This window comes from Magnolia sinica, chromosome 1 (assembly GCF_029962835.1).
Source record: "Magnolia sinica isolate HGM2019 chromosome 1, MsV1, whole genome shotgun sequence".
In the NCBI taxonomy this organism is placed as follows: Eukaryota; Viridiplantae; Streptophyta; class Magnoliopsida; order Magnoliales; family Magnoliaceae; genus Magnolia; species Magnolia sinica.
Window position 1 is genome coordinate 125,601,480 of NC_080573.1, and position 27,372 is coordinate 125,628,851.

The 27,372-nt window shown below is 39.1% G+C and overlaps 1 protein-coding gene across 3 annotated transcripts in view; it reads left to right on the top strand.

The window, feature by feature from the left end:
* Nucleotides 1-27,372, top strand: part of LOC131257366 (probable CoA ligase CCL8) — a 53,010-nt gene that overhangs the window by 18,359 nt on the left and 7,279 nt on the right. For all 3 annotated transcript variants that reach the window (XM_058258268.1, XM_058258258.1, XM_058258265.1), the window contains exons 4-11: nt 15,908-16,106; nt 16,210-16,298; nt 20,839-20,907; nt 21,011-21,064; nt 21,204-21,311; nt 22,612-22,710; nt 25,294-25,386; nt 25,496-25,573. In XM_058258268.1, coding sequence (XP_058114251.1) covers nt 15,908-16,106; nt 16,210-16,298; nt 20,839-20,907; nt 21,011-21,064; nt 21,204-21,311; nt 22,612-22,710; nt 25,294-25,386; nt 25,496-25,573 — 789 coding nt within the window. The remainder of the gene's footprint in view (nt 1-15,907; nt 16,107-16,209; nt 16,299-20,838; nt 20,908-21,010; nt 21,065-21,203; nt 21,312-22,611; nt 22,711-25,293; nt 25,387-25,495; nt 25,574-27,372) is intronic.

Consider the following 27,372-nt stretch of genomic DNA (forward strand, 5'->3'; position numbering starts at 1 on the left):
CCACACCACATGAAATTGTGTGAATTGAATGTTTAACATTGAAAAATTCTTGGGGGCCACAAAAGTTTTGTATCAACCTGATATTTCTGTTTTTTATTCATCCATGTCATTGCGATCTTATGAACAGTTTGGATGACAAATAAACATTGCTAGGCCCTATGAAGATTTCAATGGTGGAAATCATTATTCCCACTGTTTCATATGGTGTGGCCAACTTGAAACTTAGTTAAATTTATTTTGGTTATTATTACAGTAATTTCTTATGGAAACATATGTTTTTTTGGACCCCATTAAATGAATTAATGCCTTTTTTTTTTACAAAATTTTAATTTCTAAATATTCAAATATGTGTATTTAGGCATGTCCTGAAGTTTCATTAAAAAATTTCACCGTTATCTCCATGTTTTCGCATTTTTCTCCGCATTTCTGGTTATCGGTGATAATGATATTATATCTTTATCTTTGGCCAGCAAAACTTGTAGCGATACCGACAACTCGAACACTGATTGTACTTGTGGTCTAGACCGGCCTGTCGAAGTAGGGGGAGTGGGACTAGCTTTATCTACATTAAATACGTTTATATCTTCATACGCTTCTTATTCCAAATATTCCTCTTGACGTAAGGCACTATCGCATCTCTTTCTTGACTGTTTTTCCATATACTCTATGATCTCCCTTCAAATTTCTAGAGTAATTTTGTCGCATGCTTTTGCATTTGACCCCGGTAAATATGCAAGGTGTTGCTTGTGCCTTGCAATGCCACCAGAACCCACATACCCACATAACTCACATACTATGTGAGTCTTATCCGAAACACTACGATAGTGCCCATACTTCCAACCCGGGTCATTCGACTTGGGTTTCAAAGAGGAAGATTGGGAAGAAGACATTATATTAGTGGTGTGTGTGTATTGATTGCTAGTACTAAAAAGTAATTAGAAAGTAAACAAAAAAGTAAAAACTAAAATAAAGTAACTAAGAGTAAAGAGACTAAAGAGATGGGACTTGGGGGAGAGAGAGAGAGAGAGAGAGAGAGAGAGAGAGAGAGAGAGAGAGAGAGAGAGAGAGAGAGAGAGAGAGAGTTGAGTTACACTTGTAGTAAAAGAGAGGGGATAGAGAGATTTACACACGAACAAAATTATAATTACAAAATTAAAAAGAAAAAAACAAATTCTTCAATCGTCACTTCTTGTCTTCACCTTTTCCTTGACACTTGAGTCTTGATCTTGATTCTAGAATTATGTAGAATGTAGACTTGTAAACTTGTGTTGTTGTAAGTTGTAACACTGAGTCACTAACACAACACTAACTTGTAACTTGTAACTTGTAATAAAGTAACAAGGTAAAAAAATGTTAGAAGTTGTGATTATGAAACTTTAAGAGAGAATGAGATAGGAAGAGATAAAAACTAGAAAGAGAGATAGAAAGAGAGAGTGGTGGGTGTGTTGTGTGAATATGATTATGAATTTATGATTATAACTTGGAAAAATTAGAAATTAGAGAGAGAGTTCAATTCAATGGATGGAGAGCTTGGTTGTCTTGTCTCTTGAATCTTGATTCTTGAATCCTTGCAGATGTACTTGTCCCCTGATTGAAACTTCAATCTTGAAAGAAATATGGGTGGAGGAGTGGAGTTTGGGGCTTGAAATTATGTAAGAGAGCAAAATAGAGATCGAGTGAGAGTTTGAGCTTTGAATGCATGTAGGAGTGCTTAGAATCCCTTTTTATAGAGAAAAAAATCAAGATTAAAAATAAAATAAAATTCCAACAGTTAGATTTCTGACCGTTGGCAAATATGCGATTGCATATTCTGTATGCGATCGCATATTATCGCACATGTGGCATATGCGATCGCATATGTGTAGTGATTGCATATGCAATTGTCGCATATGTGATCTGTGCACACGTGTGCGCATATGCGATCGCATATGTGAATGTGCGATTGCACATGACAACACTGGATGAACCCTAAGAAGATAACGCTCTTTGACATGAATTTGCACTTTTTAAGGTTGGCGTACAACTTTTCAGTTCTGAGGAACTTGCAAACTTGCCTCAGATGGTGGAGATGTTCCTTTGATGTGCTATAGATAAGAATGTCATCAAAATACACCACAAGGAACTTACCCATAAAGGGTCTCAACACCTGGGTCATCACTCATAAATGTGCTGGGGGCGTTAATCAAGCCAAAGGGCATGATGAGCCACTTGTATAGCCCATCATACGTCTTGAAGATTGTCTTTCACTTGTCTCCTGGGCGTATTTGTATTTGGTGATACCCGCTCTTGAGGTTAATCTTTGAAAAGATTGTGACACCCGCCGTCATGTCTAACATATCATCAAGATGCGGTATGGGATACCAGTAATTGACCATGACTTTATTGATGGCTCTATTGTCCACCAGTGTTGTCATGTGCGATTGCACATTCGCATACATATGCGATTACTGCACATATGTGATCGCGTATGCCGCATGTGCGATAATATCGGATCGCATATTTGCCAACGGTAAAAAATCTGACTGTTTTCTAACCGTTGCATTTTTTATTATTATTTTTTTAAATCTTGATTTTTTTCTCTATAAAAAGGGATTCTAAGCACTCCTACATGCACTTAAAGCTCAAAAACTCTCTATCTCTATTTTGCTCTCTTACATTCCCTCTTACATAATTCCAAGCCCCAAGCTCCACTCCTCCATCCATATTTCTTTCAAGATTGAAGTTTCAATCAACGGACAAGTACATCTATAAGGATTCAAGTTTCAAGATTCAAGAGACAAGACAACCCAGCTCCATCCATTGAACTCTCTTTCTAGTTTCTTTTCCAAGTTATAAAGATCATAAATTCATAATCATATTCACACAACACACCCACCACTCTCTCTTTCTATCTCTCTTACTAGTTTCTATCTCTCTATCTTATTAAATCTCAAAGTTTCATAATCATATCCAAGTTCTAAGTTCTAACTTCTAACAAATTTTTTTTTTCGTTTATTACTTTGTTACAAATTACAAGTTACAGGTTAGTGTTGTGTTAGTGTTACAACAACACAACTTACAAGTCTACAATATTCCAGAATCAAGAGTCAAGTCTCAAAGGGTCAAGGCAAAAGTGAAGACAAGAAGTGAAGATTGAAGAATTTGTTTTTTTTATTTAAAAAAATAATAATTTGTAATTGTAATTTTGTTTTTGTGTAAATCTCTCCTCTCCCCTCTTTTACTACAAGTGTAACTCTCTCTCTCTCTCTCCTTTTCTTTTCCCAATCCCTTTTCTTCTCCCTTTCTACTACTAGTGTAAGTGTAAGTGTGTAACTCTCTCTCTCTCTCTCTCTCCTTTTCTTTTCCCTCTCCCTTTGTAGTTTCTACTACTACTAGTGTAAGTGTGTAAGCATGTGTGTGTAACTCTCTCTCTCTCTCTCTCTCTCTCTCTCTCTCTCCCAAGTCCTATCTCTTTAGTCTCTTTACTCTTAGTTTCTTACTTTAGTTTTTAGTTTACTTTTTAGTACTAGCAATCAATACACACACACACCATGAACATAATGTCTTCTTCCCAATCTTCCTCTTTAAAACCTAAGTCGAATGACCCGGGTTGGAAGTATGGGCACTATCGTAGTGTTTCGGATAAGACTCACATAGTATGTGAGTTATGTGGGTATGTGGGTTCCGGTAGCATTGCAAGGCACAAGCAACACCTTGCACATTTATCGGGGTTAAATGCAAAAGCATGTGACAAAATTACTCTAGAAATCCGAAGGGAGATCATGGAGTATATGGAAAAACAATCAAGAAAGATATGCGATAGTGCCCTACGTCAGGAGGAATATTTGGAATGAGATGCATATGAAGATATAAACGTAGTTAATGTAGATAAAGCTAGTCCTACTCCTCCTACTTCGACAGTCCGGTCTAGACCACAAGTACAACCAATAGTCTTGAAACGAGCCCGAGGGCATGGGCTAATGGATAGATGGTATAGACTAACCTCGAGGATGTGATCAACCAAAGGGGTCGAGGCAAAGGACCGACTCAAACAACTTTAGAGAACCGGTATAAACAAAAAGATAGGAAAACCATTATTCAATATATTGCTAAGTAGTTTTACCAAACTGGCATTGCCGTTAAATCGAGAAGCTTCAAAGTAATGGTTGAGGCTATAGGTCAATTTAGACCTGGGCTTAAACCTCCATTATATCATGAAATGAGGGAGACATGCCTGAAAACCGAAGTTGAATATACACGATCCTTCATAACTGAATATAAGGAATTGTGGAAAACATATGGGTATTCACTAATGGCCGATGGATGGATCGATAGATCCGATCGGTTTTTCATTAACTTTTTGGTAAATTGTCCAGCTGGGACAATGTTCTTGAAGTCCGTGGATGCATCGGGCCATTCACACATAGGAGAATACTTGTTTAGCTTACTAGATAATTTAGTTGAGAAAATAAGTGAGGAATATGTTATACAAGTAATTACAGACAACGCAGCCTCGTATATAATGGTCAGACATCTTCTTATGGAGAAGAGGCATTTATTTTGGACTCCTTGTGCGGCCTATTGTGTTGGTCTTATGTTAGAAGATATAGGTAAGTTATTTATAAATGTGATTGCAAGGGCTAGAAGAATCACGATCTTTATGTACAAACACGCCATTCTTCTTAGTCGAATGAGAAAACACATTGAGGATAACTTGCTACGTCCAACAGTCATCCGTTTCGCTATAGCCTTTTTAACACTACAAAGATTATATGCAAAAAAAAATCAGAACTTAGAAGCTTTGTAGTGTCGGGCGATTTTACAAGTGGGCCTTGGTCAAAGAAGGCTAAAGGGAAACAGGTTCAACTAACAATCCTTTCGCAAAGTTTTTAGACACAAGTGGTAAAGGCGCTAAAAGCATTTGAGCCCTTAGTCACAGTGTTGCGATTGGTGGATGGGGATGAGAAGCCTGCAGTGGGCTTCATATATGATGCGATGGAGAGGGCGAAAAATAAGATCATGGACCATTTTAACTATAGAGACCGTGATTACAAGCCAATTATAGATATTATAGATAGAAGATGGGGCAGCCAAATGGCATCTGCATTGTATTCTACTGCTCACATTCTTAACCCAGCCTGTTTATTCATTTCTGCTGATCCAGCAGAAGCACTTAGTATGCATATGGTTAGATTTATTGATGTGTTGGAAAGAATGATTCCAGATAGAGAAGAACAGGACAAGATCTCTACTTTGCTGGACTTTTATACAAAGAGTGAGGGGATATTCTCAAGGGATATCGTAATCAGACACCAGATAATGAAATTACCCAGTAAGTACTACTATGAATGTTAGTCTTAGTGTTTTACAAATAGTTTTTCTATAAAGTGTCTCTAACCTACTTAAACAGTTTTTTTCAGCTTACCTGCGGGGTGCCTATGGAGTAGACCCGAACAGGAAGGATCCGGATCTAAAGAAGCTGGCTATGAGGATTCTTGGACTCATGTGTTCTGCTAGTAGTTGTGAGCACAATTGGAGCACATTCGAGGTGGTAAGTTTAGTAATTGTAAACTTCAATTTTTTAGTACAAGGCCCAAGTTAAATTAATTACCTAAATAACTAATGCCAAATACGCTTTCTTTCACGTAGATTCATACCAAGAAAAGGAATCGCCTTGAACCAAAAAAGCTTAACGACTTGGTTTTCGTTTAATACAATAAAAAATTGCGAGAACGATTCCAAATTAGGAAAGAAAAGCCTGGTTTCTTTGACCCCATCTGATGCAAGACATGAAAATTAAATATGATATGCAAAATTTCAGGCTCTAGATCATACTAATTTAGAAACAATCATTAAAATTCCACATCTCACATAAAGTCAAGCATTCAATAGGGGGAATCTAAGAGGGTCCAAGCCTACACATGTTAGGGCTGAATCAATTAAAATTATAGACCAAACAATGCTCAAAGGAGAATAGATTCATCCACACATGCAAAGGAATACTTCCCAATCCAAGGGATTCACATGTTTCAAATCGGGAAAACCTAAGGTTTGCAAAAGTGGAATAGAACTTGGGATTTAGGATTATCTAGGGTTAGGGTTAGGGAAATAAGTGAGAGAGGAGTGAAAGAGAGGAAAGAGAGAACCTGTAATCAGTCCACACGTGTGGACAACAGACTGGCCTGACGCATGTGCGTGGATTGTTGGCCGCACATGTGTGGGGCCCACGAACCCAAAAAGGGCCAACTAGGGGTTGGTCGGCCAGGGATGAGCCACTCACACACCAAGTTTCAGGGCGATCGGATGACTGGTTTAAGCACGGTGCTCCTCTTAAGTTTTGGCCTTACTGCAGGGCCTGATTCTGGAAATCTGCTGTAGAGAAGGATTGACTGCAAAATAAAGGTGGATTTGAAGATTGGATGACTGTATGAGAGGATGAATATTGAGGGTAGGAGGTGGGGGCGATTTGAGATGGATGTGGCTCGCACCACGGTAGTTAGCCCTTCGAAGAAGGGAGGGTTTCGCACCCAATTGGATTTCCACAACTCAGAGAATTAGAAAAGGAGGAAAACACAGAATTTTATTCATAATCTTCAATGAGAAAAAACCTACAAGGGGTTGCCTATTTATAAGAAAACCCTATACTCCAAAAGCCGCTCCATGTGTGCACCTATTACTTAGAGACGAAGTAATAAAAATAACAACTAACCAATGCAATCTAAACCGTTCATGATGTTCCTAACAACAATAATAAGCAAAACTCAAAATCCTAGATCATATAGAGTAGTGGGCTACGATCATGAGATCCAATGGTGGGATCCACATAATGATTGGGTCTACTTCAAGGAACCAAAATAGTCCTCTAACTAGGAGGGCCTCCATGGATGTCGTCATTGATCCAGATTGATGGTGGGACCCTCCTCCTTGCGTATGTGCGTGGGGGGCGTGCGTGTACGCGAGATGTCCCCATCAACTCTCCCTGGCTGCGAAGATTTCGCCACTGGCGAAACAAAACTCCTGAACCGCTCCAAAATGTCAGGATCAACTCATTGAAGCTCCTCCACATACTATCTGAAGCTTTGCGTGACTTCCATTTAACCAGGTACTTTTGAAACCCGTCGTCCTACGTTGATACTATCTAATGGTCCAGGATATCTTCTATCTCCTCTTTGGGTGTGGGAATGGTAGATATGGGAGGTAGAGGCTGGGAAGAAGGGTTGGGAAGAGGCCATGGATCAAGTAAAAGGTCTGGGGAATCAGGATGGTTAAGTAAGATGCTGGACAACGTATTAGAGGTCTCCTGAAATGCAACTAGATCCTCCACATTGAATGTGGAACTAATTCCCATGAAAGGTGGAAGATCTACCACATACGCACTGAGACCGTTTCGTTTTATAATTTTGAATGGTCCAGCGCTACGCGCGTAATTTACAAACGGCTCCCTGAGGGTACCGCTCTGGCCTGATGCGGACTATCACAGTCCCCTACATTGAATTCCTTGAATTGTTTATGTTGGTCTGTAGAAATTTTGTAATGTTCATTACTAGTATTGATCTTTTGCTTGATTTCTTGATGCAATGAATGAATGTGATGTGCAAAGGAGTTTGCAGACTCTGATTGCTTATGGGATAGGGACATAGGGGCAAGATTAATAGGTTTCCTAGGTTTATATGTCCCAAATTGAATGGGAACAACATCACACCAAAATGTGTATTTATATGATCCAAACTGAATAGGAATAAGACAACAGTGCGAAACTGGAATGGAAGTTTCATCAACCCAAGACACTCTATAGGGTTGGGGATGGGCTTCAAGCCCAGACGACTCACAATGCCAGTAGATGCCATGTTGGCACAACTATCGCTATCCACGATCATCTTACAGTTCTTATCACCACATTTTGTGTAAGTATCGGAGATCTTGTTGTGGGCCAATTGTCGGTATTCTTTGCTTGTGCAAAGGCTCAATGCACAACTGCAAGGGTTGTGGACTCTTGTGCTCCCTCTTCCTCATCACTAGGGGTTTCTGCTGGCTCATATTCTTCCTCATCACCATCACTTTCTGGGGGCACTACTTCCACTTGCCCCTCAATAAGGAACACCTTGGTGCCATCTTTCGTGTCACACTGGTGGGCAAAGTAACCAAACCCCTGACATTTAAAACACCTAGTTGCATCGCTTCTGCGTGAGCTAGATCCGACAACTTCTTTACCCTTATCATCCTTGGGCCTAGACTGAGAACTACTGGAAGGCTTGTACTGATATCCAGTGCCAGGTTTATCCCCAGAAGGGTTGGCCTTAGCGCCAGAATCACAAGACTCAAACCGCCTTCCCACAGATACTTTGAGGTATTGCTCGATCTCCAACACTACTTGATACATATGTTCAAGAGTGTTTATGTCCTTGGCGAGTAATTCACTACTAATGTCAGAACGGAGGCCCATCTTAAATCGAGCAAGAGTGAGTACGGGATCCTCGTCAACTTCACATCGGGACGAGTATTCTTCGAACTTCTCAATGTATTCAGTCACACTCATGGAACTTTATCGAAGAGACTGCCATTCTTCAACCAACCTCAAGTGATAAGAGAAAGGGGGGTATTTTTCTTTAAGAGTTTCTTTCATTTCTCCCCAATGGACTTTTGGAGCCTCCCTCGACCTTTCTTTCTTTCACTCTACAATAGCCCAAAACCTCTTTGCTTGGCCCACAAGCTTCATCTTGGCAAATCGGACTCGACAAGCATCTGACATGTCATACTACTCAAAATAGTGGTCCATATCCGCCAACCAATTTAGAAAAGCCTTAGGGTCCAAGTGACCATCAAACGTAGGGGCCTCTACACTGACTCCCTTGAGGAGTTGCGCATCTGGGTCATAATGATCATGATGCCCCTCGTGTTGTGGGTGCATGGGTATGCGCCCATGACCAATTCCTTGGCCACATCTATTCCTTGATCTATCCTTCTGACCACCTGCCTGAGATTGGGCATCTTCCCCAATGGTGGGGTTTGCCCGGGTGGAGGTTTCTAATTGAGTAACGCGCACATTAAGCTGTTCAAAGCGTTGGTCCAAGCGCCTATCCAAAGACTCAAACTGCGGGGTTATATTGTTCATTGATTCTTGCAATTGCTCCATGTTTAGTGTGAGGTGCAAGCCAAAACCACGACCAGTACGTGAGGGCCTACAACTACTCACTCAACTCAAAGACCCTCTAACACAACTATATGTACCTAAATGGGACTAAATGATCCTATTGGACTCTATATGAGGGAAGCTACACAATGCTACTAAAATTCCAACAACCTAATTGCCCAAAGAGTCTGTCAATAGAAAATTCAGCAAAGAAATTTGGGGATTTTTTTACAATAGAAAATTCAGCAGCTCCTAATGTGAATGATGGGTCTTAAACAACCCTATATGATGAGAGTTAACGCAAATTAAATGTGAGTAGACTAAACCAAGGTGTGTCAAAATGGTTACGCATCGGCCGTTACGGTCGATACGTAACGATAACGGTGGGAACCGTTACGTGTTTCGGGGTCGTATCGGCCGATACCCGATTTTGTACCCGTATCGGCCGATACGGGTCCGTTACGGGGTGTAACGGCCGTAACGGGCCGTTACGGTAACTTTTTTTTTTTTTTTTTTTTTTTTCATTTTAAGCTTTGTTTTTGCTGTTTTTTTGAAACCTCTTGCTTCCAAACTGTTTCTCACTCCTTCTACTACTAATTTCGACCAACCTTGGCTAGGTATTTGAGATAAAAACACATTATATTACAGATTTTTTTGAATCAAAGCTCGGTGGGCCATTTTTCAGAAATTCGTCAAAAATAGGTATTTATACTTTTTTTAATATGTTTTGCTGTTTTAATCATGTCATATGATGTGTTAATTATAGTAGAACATGTTAATGTGCATTTTACAGATTTGGGGTGCCATTTTATATATTTTATATATTTTTTTCTATTTACGCATGAATTTTGGCCCCTTTTTTTAAAATTCGAAAAATCAATTTTTAATGGTTGTTTTGCTGTTTTAATCATGCCATTTGATGTGTTAATCATAGTAGAACATGTTAATGTGCATTTTACAGATTTGGGGTGCCATTTTATATTTTTTAATATTTTTTTCTATTTACGCATTTATTTTGGCCCTTTTTTTGAAAATTCGAAAAATTATTTTTTAATGATTCTTTTGCTGTTTTAATGATGTCATATGGTGTGTTAATCATAGTAGAACATGTTAATGTGCATTTTACAGATTTGGGGTGCCATTTTATATATTTTTTATATTTTTTTCTATTTACGCATTTATTTTGGCCCTTTTTTTGAAAATTCGAAAAATCATTTTTTAATGATTCTTTTGCTGTTTTAATGATGTCATATGATGTGTTAATCATAGTAGAACATGTTAATGTGCATTTTACAGATTTAGGGTGCCATTTTATATTTTTTTTAATATTTTTTTCTATTTACGCATTTATTTCGGCCCTTTTTTTGAAAATTCGAAAAATCATTTTTTAATGATTCTTTTGCTGTTTTAATGATGCCATATGATGTGTTAATCATAGTAGAACATGTTAATGTGCATTTTACATATTTGGGGTGCCATTTTATATTTTTTTAATATATTTTTTTCTATTACGCATGAATTTTGGCCCTTAAAAATAATTGCAAACACCTAAATGTAAGATATTTTCATATTACATTCATTCTAATATATCTATCATTGATAGTAGATAGTTAGAAAATTAAATATATGAATTTTGTAGTCAAAATCAGGTTATCTGGTTCATAAATTCATCAGACAGTCCGATACAACTTCTCACCAAAGAGTGGACCATTACACCACCATAAACATGTTCCAATTTATAAATGAATGCATATTTGGAATGCTTAGAATATTCCGGATTTAATCCATATTTTTTCATATTTTTTTGGCAAAAAAAAAATTTTGCGCCGTTACGCCCCCGTATCACCGTTACGCCCCCGTAGTGGGCCATGATCATGAGATCCAATGGTGGGATCCACATGATGATCAGGTCCACTCTAAGGAACCAAAATACAATCCTCTAACTAGGAGGCCCTCCATGGATGTCGTTATCGATCCAGATCGATGGTGGGGCCCTCCTCCTTGCGTATGTGCGTAGGAGGCGTGCGTGTGCGCGAGATGTCCCCATCGCTATCTTCTTAGTTGAGTTGGAAGTAGATAACGAGTGAATTGTAGAGACGAAGGACCCAGTATTTGCTGGAGAGGACCTGGGTGCAAGTTGAAGATGCCGCATACGGATCGACACTTGGAGAAGGTACCACTCGAAGGCGAAGGATGGGAGGGAGCTGGGGGACGAATAGTAGCTGTCAATCCGTTGAAGAGATTGAGGAGATGTTGATAATGATCAAGCTGAAGATCCACCATTGGATGTTGATGAAGTACTAGTACATATAGATGCTGAAGAAATGGAAGAAGAAGAAGTGTATGTGGAAGAAGGAGATGACTCGGATGATAATGGTGGTGGTGATCAAATGCCGCAATGGCAAATAGATCAATGTATATGGTATATGATTAGATGAATAATAAATAACTTCTTCATTTTGTTTACTAAGTGTGTTGATGTTGATTGTTGATGTAGTGTTGAATGTTGATATTTGTTAACTATATTGCAGAATGTAGAATTGTTGATGAATGATGACTTAATATTTAATTCATTATGTAATTGGTTTTATTTTACTTAAATTAAATGTATTGCAAGGGCCAAGGGCATATAATAATTTATTCATTTTTTTTCTTAATCTCCCTATTTTTCTGATTTTTAAATAATTATATATAATTATATATATATATATAAAACGTGCGACCGCATATGCGATTGTGCGATCGCATATGCGATTTGACAACATTGTTGTCCACATACATGCGCCACGTGCCATCTTTCTTAGGCGTGTGAAGCGATAGCACTGCACATGGTTTCAAACTCTCCTGAATGAAACCTCTTCAATTCGATAATGAGGAAGGTTTGGTAGAGTTGACCCAGGGACAAGATCAATGGCATATTGGATGCCCCTCATGGGTAGCTTATATGGTAACTCCTCTAGAAATACATCATAAAACTCATCCAAAATTGAATTCACCTCAGGGGGCCCCTCTACGCTAATCTCGGGTGTAACTTCTCTGGCCACTAAGGCATACACCATCGAACCCACCATAGCCTCTCTTTCAAACTCCTTGTCGTTGATAACATGGAGATACTTAGGTTGGGATTTCCTCGTATCCCTTGGGTTTCTCGACTTCCCCTCAGCTTTCTTCTTCGCATTTCTTTTTGGTGGGAGAGGAACTAGAGTAATCTTCTTGCCTTGATGCATGAATGAATACACATTTGAGCGGCCATGTATCGTCACATCGTGGTCAAATAACCAAGGCTGATCCAAAATGATGTGTCCAACATCCATAGGCAAAACGTTGCACCACAATGAATCTGAGTAGGATCCAAAGTTAATAGGTACGAGACATCGTTAGGTCATAGGCATGGAAGATGCATCCACCCATGAAACTCTATAAGGCTGAGGGTGCGGTTCGGGTTTCAAACCCAAACGGGATAAAGTGTTATTGGAGATCTCATTAGTATGGCTTTCACTATCGACGATCACCTTGCAATTCTTCTCTCCACATTTTGCATAGGTGCAAAATATCGTAGCCCGACGCCAGTCATCGCCCTCCTTGGCATTGGTCAAGGCACACCTAACTACTGCAAGTGGTGTGGTCTCTCCGTCTTCTACTTCCTTATCACTAGCACCGGTGATATTGGGTTGATAGACTTCTTCAAAATCGCCATGTTCATCTCCTTCTTCCTTACCTTCGTCAATCACTAGGGCCTTGTTCCTCTCTTTCGAGGGACACTGATGCGCAAACTGACCAAACCCTTGGCAATTGAAGCATCGCTTTTGTTCACCTCCTCTCGAGCTAGCATTTGCAATCCCATTTCCTTTAACATCTCTAGGGTTGGAATGGGAACCAACTTGGGGCTTGGACTGGCTTCCCATGTTAGACTTAGTCCCTTGAGGGTAAGTCTTAACACTTGGATCCCGAGAATCATAACGCCTACCAACTGGTGCTTTTAGATAGTATTCGATGTCTTGCACCACTTGGTACATGTGCTTCAATGTGCCAACGTCACGAGAATAAAGTTCTCGTTGAATCTCGAATCGGAAGCCCATCTTGAATCTGGACAATGTAATCATCGGGTCCTCAATGTCACATCACATCATGTACTCCTCAAACCTGTTGATGCAGTCTGACACAGTCATGGATCTCTGTTGCAAGGCCTGCCTCTGATCTAGGAGCCTTTGGCGATAAGAAAGAGGGAGATAACTTTTTTTAAGGACCTCTTTCATCTTAACCCAATGCTCAACTGAGGATTCTACTCTCCTTTCAATTTTACGCTCTATGTTAGTCCAAAAAAGTTTGGCCTGACCCACCAGCTTTATCTTGGCAAATCTCACTCGATGGGCATCAGACATATCATACCACTCAAGATAGTGGTCCATGTCTGCTACCCAATCAAGGGATGCTTTGGGGTCCAAGCGACCATCAAAATTGAGAGCCTTAACTTTTACAACCTTTCTGAGTTGCGCGTTTGGATCATGACGGTCATGATGTTCCTCACGTTGTGGTTGCATATGTGCTCGACCACGGCCAACGCCTTGGCCATGACCATGCCCTCGCCTATCAACTTGATCTCCAGCTTGAGATTGAACATCTTCCCCAGTGTCCGAGTTTGCCTGTAGGGAGGCCTCAAGTTAATTGACGCGCACATTGGTCGTGGTTAATTGAGTAGCGGTGGTTTTATTGTGCACCTCAATGGTTGTCAGACGGTGATTGATAACATTAAGGGCCTCGACAATTTGCTCCAGATTCATTATGGGTTGTAAACCAAAACCACATTCCGAATGAGTGGGCATACACAAGGAAACTCCAAAAGGAAAACCTAGGTCCTAGGACAATGATATGACAACGATAAAACCAACCTATAGATCAAATTGGACACACTAGAAACACTAATCTGAAAATTCAGCAGGATGGTAGTCTGAGGGTGCCAAACTGAAAATTCAGCAAGAATGTTATCTGAAAATTACAAACTGAAAATTCAGCAATGTGACAACATGAGATTACTATGCTGAAAATTCAGCAATGGTATAAGTGGAAATGCCAGCTGAAAATTCAGCAATAGGATACTCCTAACTATGAAAAAAAATTCAGTAATATAATCCTATATTTAATGTGTGCTCTACTAACCCCAGATGTGACTCTAACCTATATGCAACACAAAAATCCTATGCTAAACCTATGTGCTTTGATACCAAATTTGACGTAGGACCGATGCATGAACTCAAAGATTGTGTGAGATCAACCAACAAAATTAAATTAATTAATAAAAAGCACAACTTGCTATCATCATTACAAATACCAAAATCCCAAGAGAAGATCATGCATAATTCTAGCTTAGGTTACCAAGCATCATTCTATAAGACCATTAAATAAGGGAAACTTGGATCTAATGGATGTAAGGACATCCAAATAACATAGGGTTAAGTATATTTCAAAGGGGAAGGTCCAATACTACTTAGAGTGAAATTGGAATTTAGGGAAATTTAGGTAAAATGGATAAATGAATTAAAGGGTTTAGGTACTATGATAAGGGAATTAGGGTTTTGAATGGAGGAAATGTAAGGATTTGGGCGTAATTGAAGAATGTGAAGAACTAAGGTTTAGTAATTTGGGGAAATAGGAAGATTAGAGATTTATAGGTTTAGAGTTAGGGTTTGGAGAAGAGAGAGTAGGGTTTTGATGCAAAGGTAGTGGAAAGCCAAATGGACAAGAGTGGGGCGGTACAACCGACCCTATGGGTTCACACGTGTGGCCGTACGGTCACACGTGTAGGCTAGGTATGTGAGGTTTTGGTTTCTAGGGTTTGGCTCGTCGATAGATGAATAGGGGATGAGGATCAGAAGGATGTTGATGGCTTGGAATGAAGAAGATCGAAGAACTTGAAGAATACCTCGATGGTTGATGAAGGGATGAGGTGTGGGGGATAGAAGGAAGCCTCGCACCTCCGTTGATGAAGATTAGCTTCGCACCAATCTTCTTTCCAATTCACATATAAGTCACCCTCAAATCACATGAAGATGGGAGAAGTAAGCAAGGAGCTCTCTCTCTCTCTAAAAAAAACCAACTAAAGAGAAGCCACATGCCCCCCTTCTTTTATAGCCTCAAGAACTTTTCGAAATTTCAATTTAAACCCTGTATCATGAGTTTTGACAAAAATGACCCTAGTCTAATGAAAAATCAACTAAAATCACTCATAAGGTGTGCAAACATAAAATAATCATAAACTAAATCCTAAAAGATAATAATGTCAAAAAATGATGAAGACGATCCACGATCAATGGCCCGATCATGTGATCCATCCGATCTAATGGCCCGATTGTTATGTCCCTCGAATCCGACGGTCCAAATCACTCCCTAAAACAACCCATGTGCATCTTCCTAGTTTGAGGTCTTTCGGATGCTCGCACATGCACATGGGGTCTTCAACATGATCATGAGTACTCGCCTAGCTATAGAGAAATCGGTGCGGCCCGCCTCTTCCTTTGATACGTACGCAAAGGTGTACATGAAGTGATGTCCTCTTCACATGGTTTCTTAATTATAAATGATCTTATGTGTGCTTTCCTTTAAATTGTCTACTTTGTAACTTGATAATATATGTTAGGTCACTTTTACAAAAACAAAGCATTTAACAAATTAGCCGTCTCTCCCTTTGTCTAAAAAAATGCATGCATATCAAGTAGTTGTGAGATAGTTCTAATTTCTTTACTTGTTTGTTTATGGCAATGAAAAAATGCCTACAAAATTCTGAAACCATTTCATTTGCAGGATGTTTCTGTGCTACTAAGCACTGAAGAACATCAAGATCTTATGGAGAATGTTGCTGCTAAATGTGCCTCTCAGTTTTCTCTTATACCACCTGTTCCCAGTATTCCATTGAGTACAAATTTGCATGAACAGTCAAATACTGGCAATGTTGATGTTGTGACTTTATTCAAGGAAATTGAAAATTCAAAAATGGCAGAAGGTGATGTACATTGAAATGGACTGTTGCTTTTCTTTATGTATAAGCTGTGAATGAAACAATAGAGAATCTTTTTTTCTTTTTTTCTTTTTCTTTTTTTTTGTAGGTGATGATCATGCATTGATCGTGTATACAAGTGGTACAACAGGTAAACCTAAAGGGGTCGTCCACACACACGAGAGCATAAAAGCACAGGTATTTAGCTCAATGCCATGTAAATCTTGAGTTTCAACGCTTGTGCTTCACCCTTACCATGTACTTCATTTCTTTTCTGTTCATCTTGAAACACATGTAATAGAGTTATAAAGAAAGAGTCAACATGTGCATTTATTTTTCTCTTATTCTTGTTGATTTTCTTAGCAGCAATGCAGCATATACGAAGTGGAATATGAGTCTGTGAAAATGATGTGGTAGATATCAGTAGGACATGGGTATTATTCTTCCAGTGACTATGCAAAACAGTCTAACAATAGCATGACTTGCACTTGCTAGAAACATAACTGGTGCATATTGGTTAAGCTACGTGAATGCTTATATATGATGTATTTAAGACTTTAAGTAGCAATTAAAACCTGTGCTAATTGTGAGAAGTCATGTTTTTTCGATAAGATTTTACTAAAAGTCAACACCCACAACGGTGACCGAACAACCTCTTGTTCATGAACAATAACACTGCCAAATTACAACGGAAAACCCCTCCACTGCCACGCAATGTTAAAAAACTCACCGATCGGACTCGAGGATTGGTCTAATTCCCAGTCGGATCGACCTTAAAACTCACTTGCCTTGGATTGGGTTCTGACATGAAGACTCAGCCAAGTGACTCGGAAGACTCAGTCAAGTTCTCGTCAAGATTGGACGAATCAACTTGGTTTTCTGATTTTTCTTGTTTTTACATTTTCTCTGTTACATTGATGGCGGAAAGAGAGAGATTTCTCTCTAGTAAACTTCGGCCTAAAACCGGCCCTTCTCTATGTAATGTTGGTACTCTCTCTCTCTCTCTCTCTCTCTCTCTCTCACACACACACACACACACACACACACACACAGACAAACACTGAGCCTCTATAGAAATGGTGGTTGCATTGAATTCTCCCTTGAAACATTCTGAATCTTCCTTAAAAAAATCTATATTGGAATCCAGAGGGAGATCTGATTGGCATATGCAGCTGTACATGGAGCTAACAACTTGAATTTCCCTTGAATCTCCCCCTTTCTTTTGAAATGCTTTGTTGGAAATTTCACTCTTACATGTGTCCAGATCTGAGCCATTACTTAATATTTATTAATTTTGATTTGTGAGTTGACCCGTCAGAGTCTCCGATCCACTCAAGGGATCGGAGACTCTGCTTCAAGGCTTCAATTAAGTCAAGTTTTCGAGTTTCTAAACGCTGCTGCCTCAGAAAATCAACCTTCTAATACTCACGTACTGTGAAGAGTTGGGTTTAGACAGTTTCCATACCCAAAAAGATCATGTTGCTCACCCCCATAAGTATCTGCTCATGTCTTCATTCTTCAGTGTCCTCCATCACAAGGCAAGCACGTCACACCATCACCATGCCTCTCTCAGAAACCAACTTTTGTGGTATGCATTTTCCGCAAATTTCTTTGTCATTATATTCTAGTAGCATGCCAAAAAAGCCAAGTTTTCTTTTCTACTGATGTTTTTGAAAGGTGATAATATTATTAAGTAAAGTTGAAAGGGCAAAACAAAAACAAGAGGGAAGAGGAAATGAAACGAGATAGAAGAAGAGGAAAAAAACCCAGAAAAAAACAGATACAACAGCCAGTCCCAAGACTGGAGAAAACCCCAAAAGAAACCCAAAGCTATGGAGCCCAATCTCTGAACAAAATGAGAGCTCTAAAGAAGTCCTTGGCTGATGAAAGTTTTCAATTCTTGAAGCAACAACCATTCCTCTCTGCCCAAACAGCCCACAGGACGGCCATAAGAATAGTCCTCCATTTCTTTTTCCCAAGAGGCCACATGAATCCTTGTGCCAGATGCAACGAGGAATGCCAATACATTTAGGCATGGCCCACGAGATTCGCACCATACGCCGAACAGTCCACTGAACATCTAAAGGGAAGGGATGGTGGATGAATATATGATCCACAGATTCCTCATATTGAAGGCAAAGAATGCAAACATTTGGGAGCTATTGAGAAGGAAGTGTAACATGATCGCATCGAGAACCGACCAGAAGATGCCAATGACTAGGAAAGGGAATCTTCCACTCTATGAATAGGGGAGCAACCTTGCAAATGAGAACGGAGATCAATCGGGTCCCCAATTTTAGAGTCTTTTAGAGTCAGTTAGATTCCTTTGAAATGGAGGAATTCGCACTACTACACCATCATCTGAAAAACAATTTACCACCATAACATCAGGATTGGAAGAGATGGCAAACAATGCAGGGAAAACTTTAGAGAGAAAGTAGATCCGCACTATGGATCGAGCCAAAACCTAATCCTAGAACCATTCCCCAGGGAGAAGGACACTCTTTCGAAGACTTTGGGGGCCACATTAGCAATTCCTTTCCAAAGAAAGGAAGCCTGGTAAAGAGAGGAGGATCTGGTCCTCCATCCACCAGGAGAAAAGCTATACTTAGCTGAAATTAACAATTTCCATAGGCTGTCATTCTCACATCCAAATCTCCATGTCCATTTGGCCAAAAGAGCCTCATTAAAAACCTCCAATCTTTTTTTTAAAAAAAAATCCGCGCTCATCCTTCAGCAAAGGGGGAACAAACCTCCTTCCAGTTTAACAGACGAAATTTCCTTGAGGCCGAACCTCCTCGCCACAAACATTCTTTATGCAACTTATCAATCTTGGGAATGACAGATTTTGGGCAATTGAACAACATCATGAAATAGACAGGGAGATTAGAAAGAGAAGCCGTAATCATATTGATTCCGCCTCCCAGGGATAAGAATTTGCTTTTCCAAGTAGATAGCTTTCTCTCAACTCTTTCCACAATCTTGTCCCAAAGGTATAGCGGAGGTTTCCCAATACAAAGGGGAAGGCCTAGATAGGTAGTGGGCAAGGAGCCAGCCCTACATCTAAGGAGTCAGCCAAGGAAGAGATTATCTCTGTGGATAAGTTGATCTTAAAACATTCACTCTTAGCCAAATTGACTTTCAAACCTGAAACAACCTTGAACCAGCAGATGGTCATGCTCAAGAAGTCCACCATTTGATCATTACCTTCACAAAATAAGAGGGTATCGTCTGCAAATTGGAGACGACAGATCGAAGGGGAAAGTTTTCCACCTGGAAACCCCTGAAGAGACCTGCTTCCTGCCCCCCGGACAACATCCGACTTAAAGCTTCAATGATTAAAACAAAAAGGAAAGGGGATAGGTGGTCGCCTTGCTGCAATCCTCTCGATGCCCGAAAGAAACCAAATCGAGATCCATTGATCAACACGAAGAATCTAGGAGATGAGACACATGAATTAATCCACACCCTCCATTTATCGCCAAAGCCCATCCTAGCCAACATATAATATAGAAATCCCCAGTCAACATGATCATAGGCCTTTTCTAGGTCAAGTTTACAAAGAAAACCTGACCCATCAGCTCTGGAACATGAATCTAGGCACTTGTGAGCTATAAGCGCGCTATCTAGTAAAAAAGAAAAAAAGAAAAAAAAAGGGCGCGCTATCTAGAATCTATCTCCCTCCAACAAAGGCAAACTGAAAGGGAGATATAACCTTAGGGACCACCATCCTAAGCCTCTGGCTGAGGACTTTGGAGAGTATTTTATATGGACTTCCAAGAAGAATGATGGGACGGAAATCTTTAAGATCCCGAGCCCCTTCCAATTTAGGAATTAGAGCTAAAAAGGTGCAGCCCAACTCAGCCAGCAATCTATTAGATTCAAAGAAATCAGACACAAAGCTGAAAAGATCTACATGAATTAAATCCCAAAAAATCTGAAAAAAGGCAATCAGAAAGCCATCAGGCCCTGGACCCCCAAATCCCAAACAACATATTTAATATCTTCCAAATTGACAGGTTCTATGCAAGTAAGATTGGAAATACTGGTCTTAATAGAATCATTGTCTTCTTTTGGGGGCAAAAAATTAAGTCACATCATGTCTTTGTCGGGGGTGAGCAGTTGGTTTTTTCCACCTTTGTTACCTCCGGTGGCTAACCTCAGGTTTGCCGGAAATGGGAACTATGTTCTCTGAAATGCCCCATCCTGAGGTTAGGCTCTGGGAGGTTAAGCTTTACTTCTAACCACTAAGTGGCTTGCCCAAGGTATAATGATTACTTTGCAATTAAGTCACATCATGTCTTTGTCAAATAGATAGACAAGGTAGTCTCATGCATCAAATTAAGATAAAATAGGAGTTTTGTATCATATTTGCTGAGATGGAAAAAACAAAGTTCATGGGTTTTTCTTTTCCACTACATTGCTTTGTACATGTTTGTATTTACATGATATGTGTGCAGTTATGTGTGCATCATATTGTTGTACTCCCTTAGGTCACCATAACTTTGTTTAGAGTTAAGTTATTATTTATAATATGTTTACAGTGGCAAAACAACTCTTGTGCAACTCTTTTTCTCTTCACTTTTCCCCCCTCTCTCTTTAACATGCTATAGATTTGAACAATGTTCTTAATGTTTATAACTATAGAGTATGGGTTTCTCTCTCAGACATCTCTTTGTATACTCTTGTTTGATTTTGGTATTGGCATAACTTCCCACTGCTGTTGGCCATGTTGCAGGTCCAGATTCTGACAGAGGCTTGGGAATACACATCAGCTGATCAGTTTTTACACTGCCTACCCTTACACCATATCCACCAATCAGCATATGTTCTGAGAGTAAAATTTAAGTTCATCATGTATCTTGTTGGTTGAGATTCATCACCTTTTGGGGTCCTTAACCTTTACTTTACATGTGCATGGTCTCTTTAATGCTTTACTTGCCCCACTTTACGCTGGTTCTCTGGTAATGATATCTAACTTAAACATTTTTTACTTATTGATTTCATGAATTCGTAACCAAACTTAGGATACATTGCAATTACTGGTCAATCTGGTTGCACCCTGTAGTTTCAGCTATTATTTATTTGTTGGTGTCTTTGAAGGTGGAGTTCATGCCAAAATTTAGTGTGAGGGGAATCTGGCAGAGATGGCGTGAATCATATCCACAAGATGGAAGTAAGGTTGATGATGCAATTACTGTGTTCACAGGGGTAAGTCTGAAGTCTATTATTTTATAGCTGTGCCATGCTTGTCTTCTTTAGAGTACAAAAAAAATGAAAAAAGACAAGAAACTTTTCAAATCAATTATGGTATCTTGCAGACTTGCAACCATGCACATTGTCCAAGTGCATGGTAGCAGATCTATGCAAATTCAAGATGTTGTTGGATGCTTGGTCTGATTTGGGTTCTTTAAGCCACAGAGTACTGGAACATCTCTGAAAATGGCATGCAATAATTTTTTTTGGAGGTTGTTGGATACATAAGCTTCTGATGTGGTACTTAGTGCTGTTATCATTTTTCTTGCTTTATATACACTTTTCTTTTGGTAGAAATGATGATGTTAGTACATTACTCATAAGCATTCAAATATTCACTCATAAGCATTCAAATATTCATGCAAAAAGTAATAAATTGCAATCTTATTGAATATTCCTTATTTCTGGTGGCATAAGCTTTGGGCATTTGGAACTGAAAAGAAATAGGAACTATTTTATTCTGTTGATGGGAGTGAAGGGGTTGCACATGTCATAAGCAAAAGTTCGGTACTCATCAGTGTGGTATACTAGTTGCTAAAGCTGCTAAGTTTTGTTTCGCTAATTATAACGGGATGCTACTACGGAGCTCCTCTATTTAGAGGAGACTCAAGAACAGATCTGTTCCAACTGATGTACGAGTCAAATTATTCTCTTAAGTGCTGCGTAGCTTTTCCAAATTCTTCTATGAAGGGTGGTCCTATGCTCTGTATCTCTGAACTTGGCTCTTTAATGATACATCTCTTATGTTTTCTTCACCACTCTTGCACTGCTCTGGGCTGATTTTCTGTTATTAAAACTACTGCAATTGTCAGTAAGATGAATAAATTTGTAGAAACTGATGTCTTAGTGGTTAGGATGTACAGCTTGGCACCATTGCTGGCCTGGAGTCACAAGTGTTAACAGTGAAACCTACTAAAAGATCCAGATGAGTTTCCAAAAGCATATTTATATTTATAAACATGAAATCAAAGCGATAAACTTATCATCTTTAAGAGTTTAAGTTCAAATATATGCCCTGTGATCCACCAAAAGAAAAAGAAATAATGAATCCACTAAAAAAGAAGAGAGAGAAAATTCTCTGGGATAATATGTTCATAATGTAGACTTCCATTTAATATGAACAAGTTGTAATGCATCTATAGTGTCTTTCTAATGCTTATATGGTGCAAGTATATTTAACCAGATCTCTTGTACTGTCATTTTCTGCACTTGGCCTATTAAAACACTAACATTTCAAGTGCTTTTGGGTGGTTAGGTTCCAACAATGTACACTAGATTGTTACAAGGTTATGAAGCAATGGATCCGGAATTACAAGCTGCTTCTGCCTCAGCTGCCCACCAGTTACGACTTATGGTAATTACCAAGTATCATGATGCCCTGAAATCCTTTTTCTCATCATTTGTCAGTGTTTTAGAAACAGATTCTAGTTAATTTGTTTATGTTTTCTTGCTCTCTCAAGAACATATGTCACAGAAACCTATTCATTTCATCTCTCAGAATGTCACTTTCGAAAAATGTTCCACATGTTAAGAACATGCCATTGATCACACTAAGAGTAAGATCTTTCCAAAAAGTAATGGGATGGTAATTTAGGTTATCAAGAATTTTGCTCCATCTTAATGTGACCTCAAGAGGTTACCAGTCATGTTATACAAGCACTGCAATTTGGCTACATGTGTCAGAGACAATGGGTACTCTCATATCTTTAATTAACTGTGGTGGATTATTCATAAAGCCGACTCCGATTAGTTGGCATAGGGCATTGATAATGACGAACCATGATGGCAGATTATTCATAGAAGTAAGAAAAAAGTGGTGGGTTATATGCACTCTCTAAGGGGGCGTTTGTTTGCACACATTCATATATGTAGATTTTGATTTACATATGCAAACCCAATTTACATTTATTTACTCCACATTTCCTATGTAAACATTTTCACACCCACACATTTTCCTTTGTAAATCGCTAAAAAATCCCCTCATTTGGTTTTACCACCTCAACATGGACCGTTCATTACCCAAACCACTAATCCAATGATTAGGATCATCCGATCAAAGTTATTGAGAGAGATGGGCAATCAGAGGTGGGCCCACGTGATGGGCGGTCCACGTTAATCTTTGACCTTCTATTATCCTCAATATGGCCGGTCCATTGTCAAACTACTATTATGATGGTTAAGATCATCTGATCAAAGTGATTTGAGAGGGAGGGGCCACATGTGATGGACGGTCCACATCAATGCTTAGATCTCTCCGATATACTCAATATGGACCATCCATTTCCCAAACCACTAATCCAATGGTTAGGATCATCCAATTAAAGTGATTTGAGAGGGATCGACAATTGGGCTCCATGTGATAGGTGGTCCACATAAATGCTTAGACATCTCTAGCATACTCAAAATGAACCATCCATTTCCCAAGCCACTAATTCAATGGTTAGAACCATCAGATCAAAGTGATTTGAGAGGGATGGGCAATAACGGTGTGCCCCACATGATGTTCGTTCCATATCAACAATCAGATTTTTCTAGTGAATCAATTTGAATTTTTCATTCCATATCCATTGGTCGGATGGCTAGGAGCATCTAACCAAAGTGATTGAGAGGGATGGGCCACAAGCAATGGATGGCTTGCATGATGGATGTACAAACAAAGTATATGCATTTTCTGGACACATACTCACTCTGAACACAAATAGATTTTGACACTTATTACCGATTTGGAAAGAATGTTGGGCGGTTAAGGAAAAACATGTTCATAGGATGTGTAGCTAAAGTGAGGATGTCGAGAGGGGTGAGTGGCAAGAGAAGGAAGGTTACAATTAGAAATGAATGCATTTCAAGAAACTAAAGAGTGGCACGAATAAGTAATAAGATGGAAGGAAAATAGACTTTGATGGTTTGGTCATGTGCAATGGAGACCAAGAACTATGCTGGTTATGCCGGTTAGGAGCAGTTTGTGCAAATTGAAGGCTCTAAAAGGGTAAGGGGAAAGCCCAAAAGGACATGGGTGGAAGTTGTAAGGGAAGACTTGATGACCTACAGTCTAACTTAAGTCATGGCCCTTGATAGGGGCGAATGGCAAAATAAGAGTCATGTAGCCGAACCCAATTAGTTGGGATAAGACTTAGATGTTGATGACGACGACGACAACGACGACCTAAATGTAGTAGTGCAAACGAATGTTGGAAAATGATTTCCATGGGAAAAATGGACCAAAAACACAAATGTGGTGAACTGCTTAGATGGTAAAGTATTTACATATGCAAATGGGTTCCTAGTAAAATACTTTACCATGTAAAGCATTTACATATGTAAATGTTTGCAGATAAATGTGCCCTAATTTTTCTCTGAAAACACACATTTTGTTGAAGTTCCACTGGTTTTAGGGGGATGTTTTAGCTGAACTAAGAGATAGTAAGAATGAATTGCCATCAAACGATGAATGCCCTTTTTGGTATCCCAGGCAATACACCAAGACCATTGATGCTTAATCCAATATCCATTTTTTGGGATTGCAGTGTCCATTACCTTGTAATGGTGCTGTACCCCATGGATCCTAACCTAGTTTGGATGCCGGTCATAGTCATGCTGATCAAAGAGGGTAGAGGAAATACTGATTTCTCCATGATGTCCCTCATTTTAGGGCTCCGGAATCCTAGATATATATTTTTTCTGAAAGGTTCAGGAATCCTAGATAATGGAGTTCCACGAAATGATATGAAATCCCGTAGACACTATGCACATATTTATATTGATTTCTGTTATCTCTAGAAACTCACAAAGGATGAGGGGCAGGTGGATTAAGAATCAGAACTGAAAGCTCCTCCAAAGTTACTCTTTGCATCAATAAGAGAAAATCTCTGAAAATTTGGCGTACATTTTCTAGTGACTAAGCATACTTCACATCAGTCCTGGTGTTGTTTCTTTCCAGATGTGTGGATCCTCGGCACTTCCTTTGCCCGTTATGAAACAATGGGAAAGCGTAACAGGTCATTGCCTTTTGGAGCGCTATGGCATGACTGAGGTGGGAAACCTACTTGAAGTTCACCTTCTATTTACAAAGCCGTGAATATAGTTTTCTATATACCTATTTAAAGAGTGTTCTTGCATTTACTAATAATGATGCTTTACAGTTTGTCATGGCAATGTCTAATCCTTTGAAAGGTGTTCGAAAGGGGGGGACAGTTGGCAAACCACTTCCGGGTGTGCAGGTTAGCCTGAATTTTGTTGAATTCATTACCGTTTTTAATTAAATTATTTTCTGGTTGGTGTGATATTAGCAGGATTTTATATATTATCATTAACTGAATTCTGTCCTCCTCTGCATCAATAACATTCTATAGTCATGGCAAACTTCTGCTTGTCCTGTTGGTAGGTTATGTGCAATGTTTTTACCCTTTTTAGGTCCTGGGCCATAACTTGAACGTCTGTTGTTGGTATGAAATATCTCTGTTCATTTTTTATGAGCTTGAACTTTTTCCTTAGAGAAATTCCTTTTCATGCGTTCAAATAACTTTAGGCAAATGTTTTGTTCAAATTCAGAAATTTATTTACTATAGGCTTTATCATTTGATAAGTGAATGACTTATCTCAAGTAATTTGAGGATGAGATCCTCGAATAATTTCATAATTCACCCATGGATCTTGATGTCAATAGATCATTTTCCAGCACGCACAAACATTAATTGAGAAACAGTGCCCTGGAAATTTATTAGTTCACCTATATCATGTCACTTATGTCAGAAAAAATGTCAAGCATTATCTTGTTGGTCCACCACATTTGTTTGGTGTTAGGGTATTAGAGGTGGACATAATGATGTCTGTACTCTCCAGTCAAATTTTTTTTTTTTCTCGCCTGAATCCTATTTCTCAATTCAAATCCCGTTATTTCTAGTCCTATTTTCATTTTTCACTGCAAGAGCTCTTGTAGTTGATTATAGCTTTATGGTATGCTGCTGTACTCCTAACATTGTGTTTTCCTTCCAAGATATGCAATAGATAGTACCAATAGAAAAAAGAAGGAAATACACACACTTGCACACACACGCACGCACACATGGAATAGATGGATTGTTCTCCCTTACAAATACTATATTTCTGTAAATACATACTTATATGATCCCTTTAGGGTTTAACAATTTATTGATTCCTAAAGGCAACTCCAGGTAGGGACAAGGCTATGTTGGTGTTGTTGCTGATGATGGTGGTGAATCCCGTCATAGGGAAATCCAACTGGATCTTGTGCTCATCATGGCTCATCATGGAGAAGAGAGGAGCAACACAATGATGACACAAGCACGATTAAGTAAATCTTGGATTTGAAGCTGTGGCCTTCTTGCCTCTAGAAACCAGCTTTTCAATTTCTACTATTTGTTCTTCCCTACCAAGTCTACCAATTATCAGATGTTCTTCCCTTCTTGGGGTATGGTGGCCGAAGAGGCATTTTATAATGAAAGTATGCAAGCGTGCGGCATCATACTGTTCATTGGTCAAAATGCAGAAGATCAAATCATCACAGCTTTGCAGTCTAGGATTGTTGCTCATAATTCTTGTCTTAGCTACAACTGACTTCAATAGACTGCCACCGGAAGTTCCTGCATGTATCTTGTACCCAGAGCCTCCTGTTTAGTAATCTTGCAATTCCTGGATATGGCTTTAACATTTATAAAATTGTAGGGTTGTACACTACAGTTCCCATTTTCAGGTAATGAGTAGCATAAATGCTTCATTTCCTGCAACATTCTTCCACTAGATCTGTAACTAACGGAATCAATTTATTAACATTTTCTTGTTACACGTTCTATTTCTGGAAACATTCTCTGCGTTGCCATTTGGAATATGCAGAATTTTTATTCCAATATTTATCACTGTTTACGAATATGATGAAATCTCTATGTTTGCAGTTTGCAAAAACTGCAGAAGCTATTTTATGCCACAGCCTGTGTTCAAGGCAATCTCCGATTATAATGACATTTGCTCAAGAAATTTTCTGGTGATTATTGCTTATAAG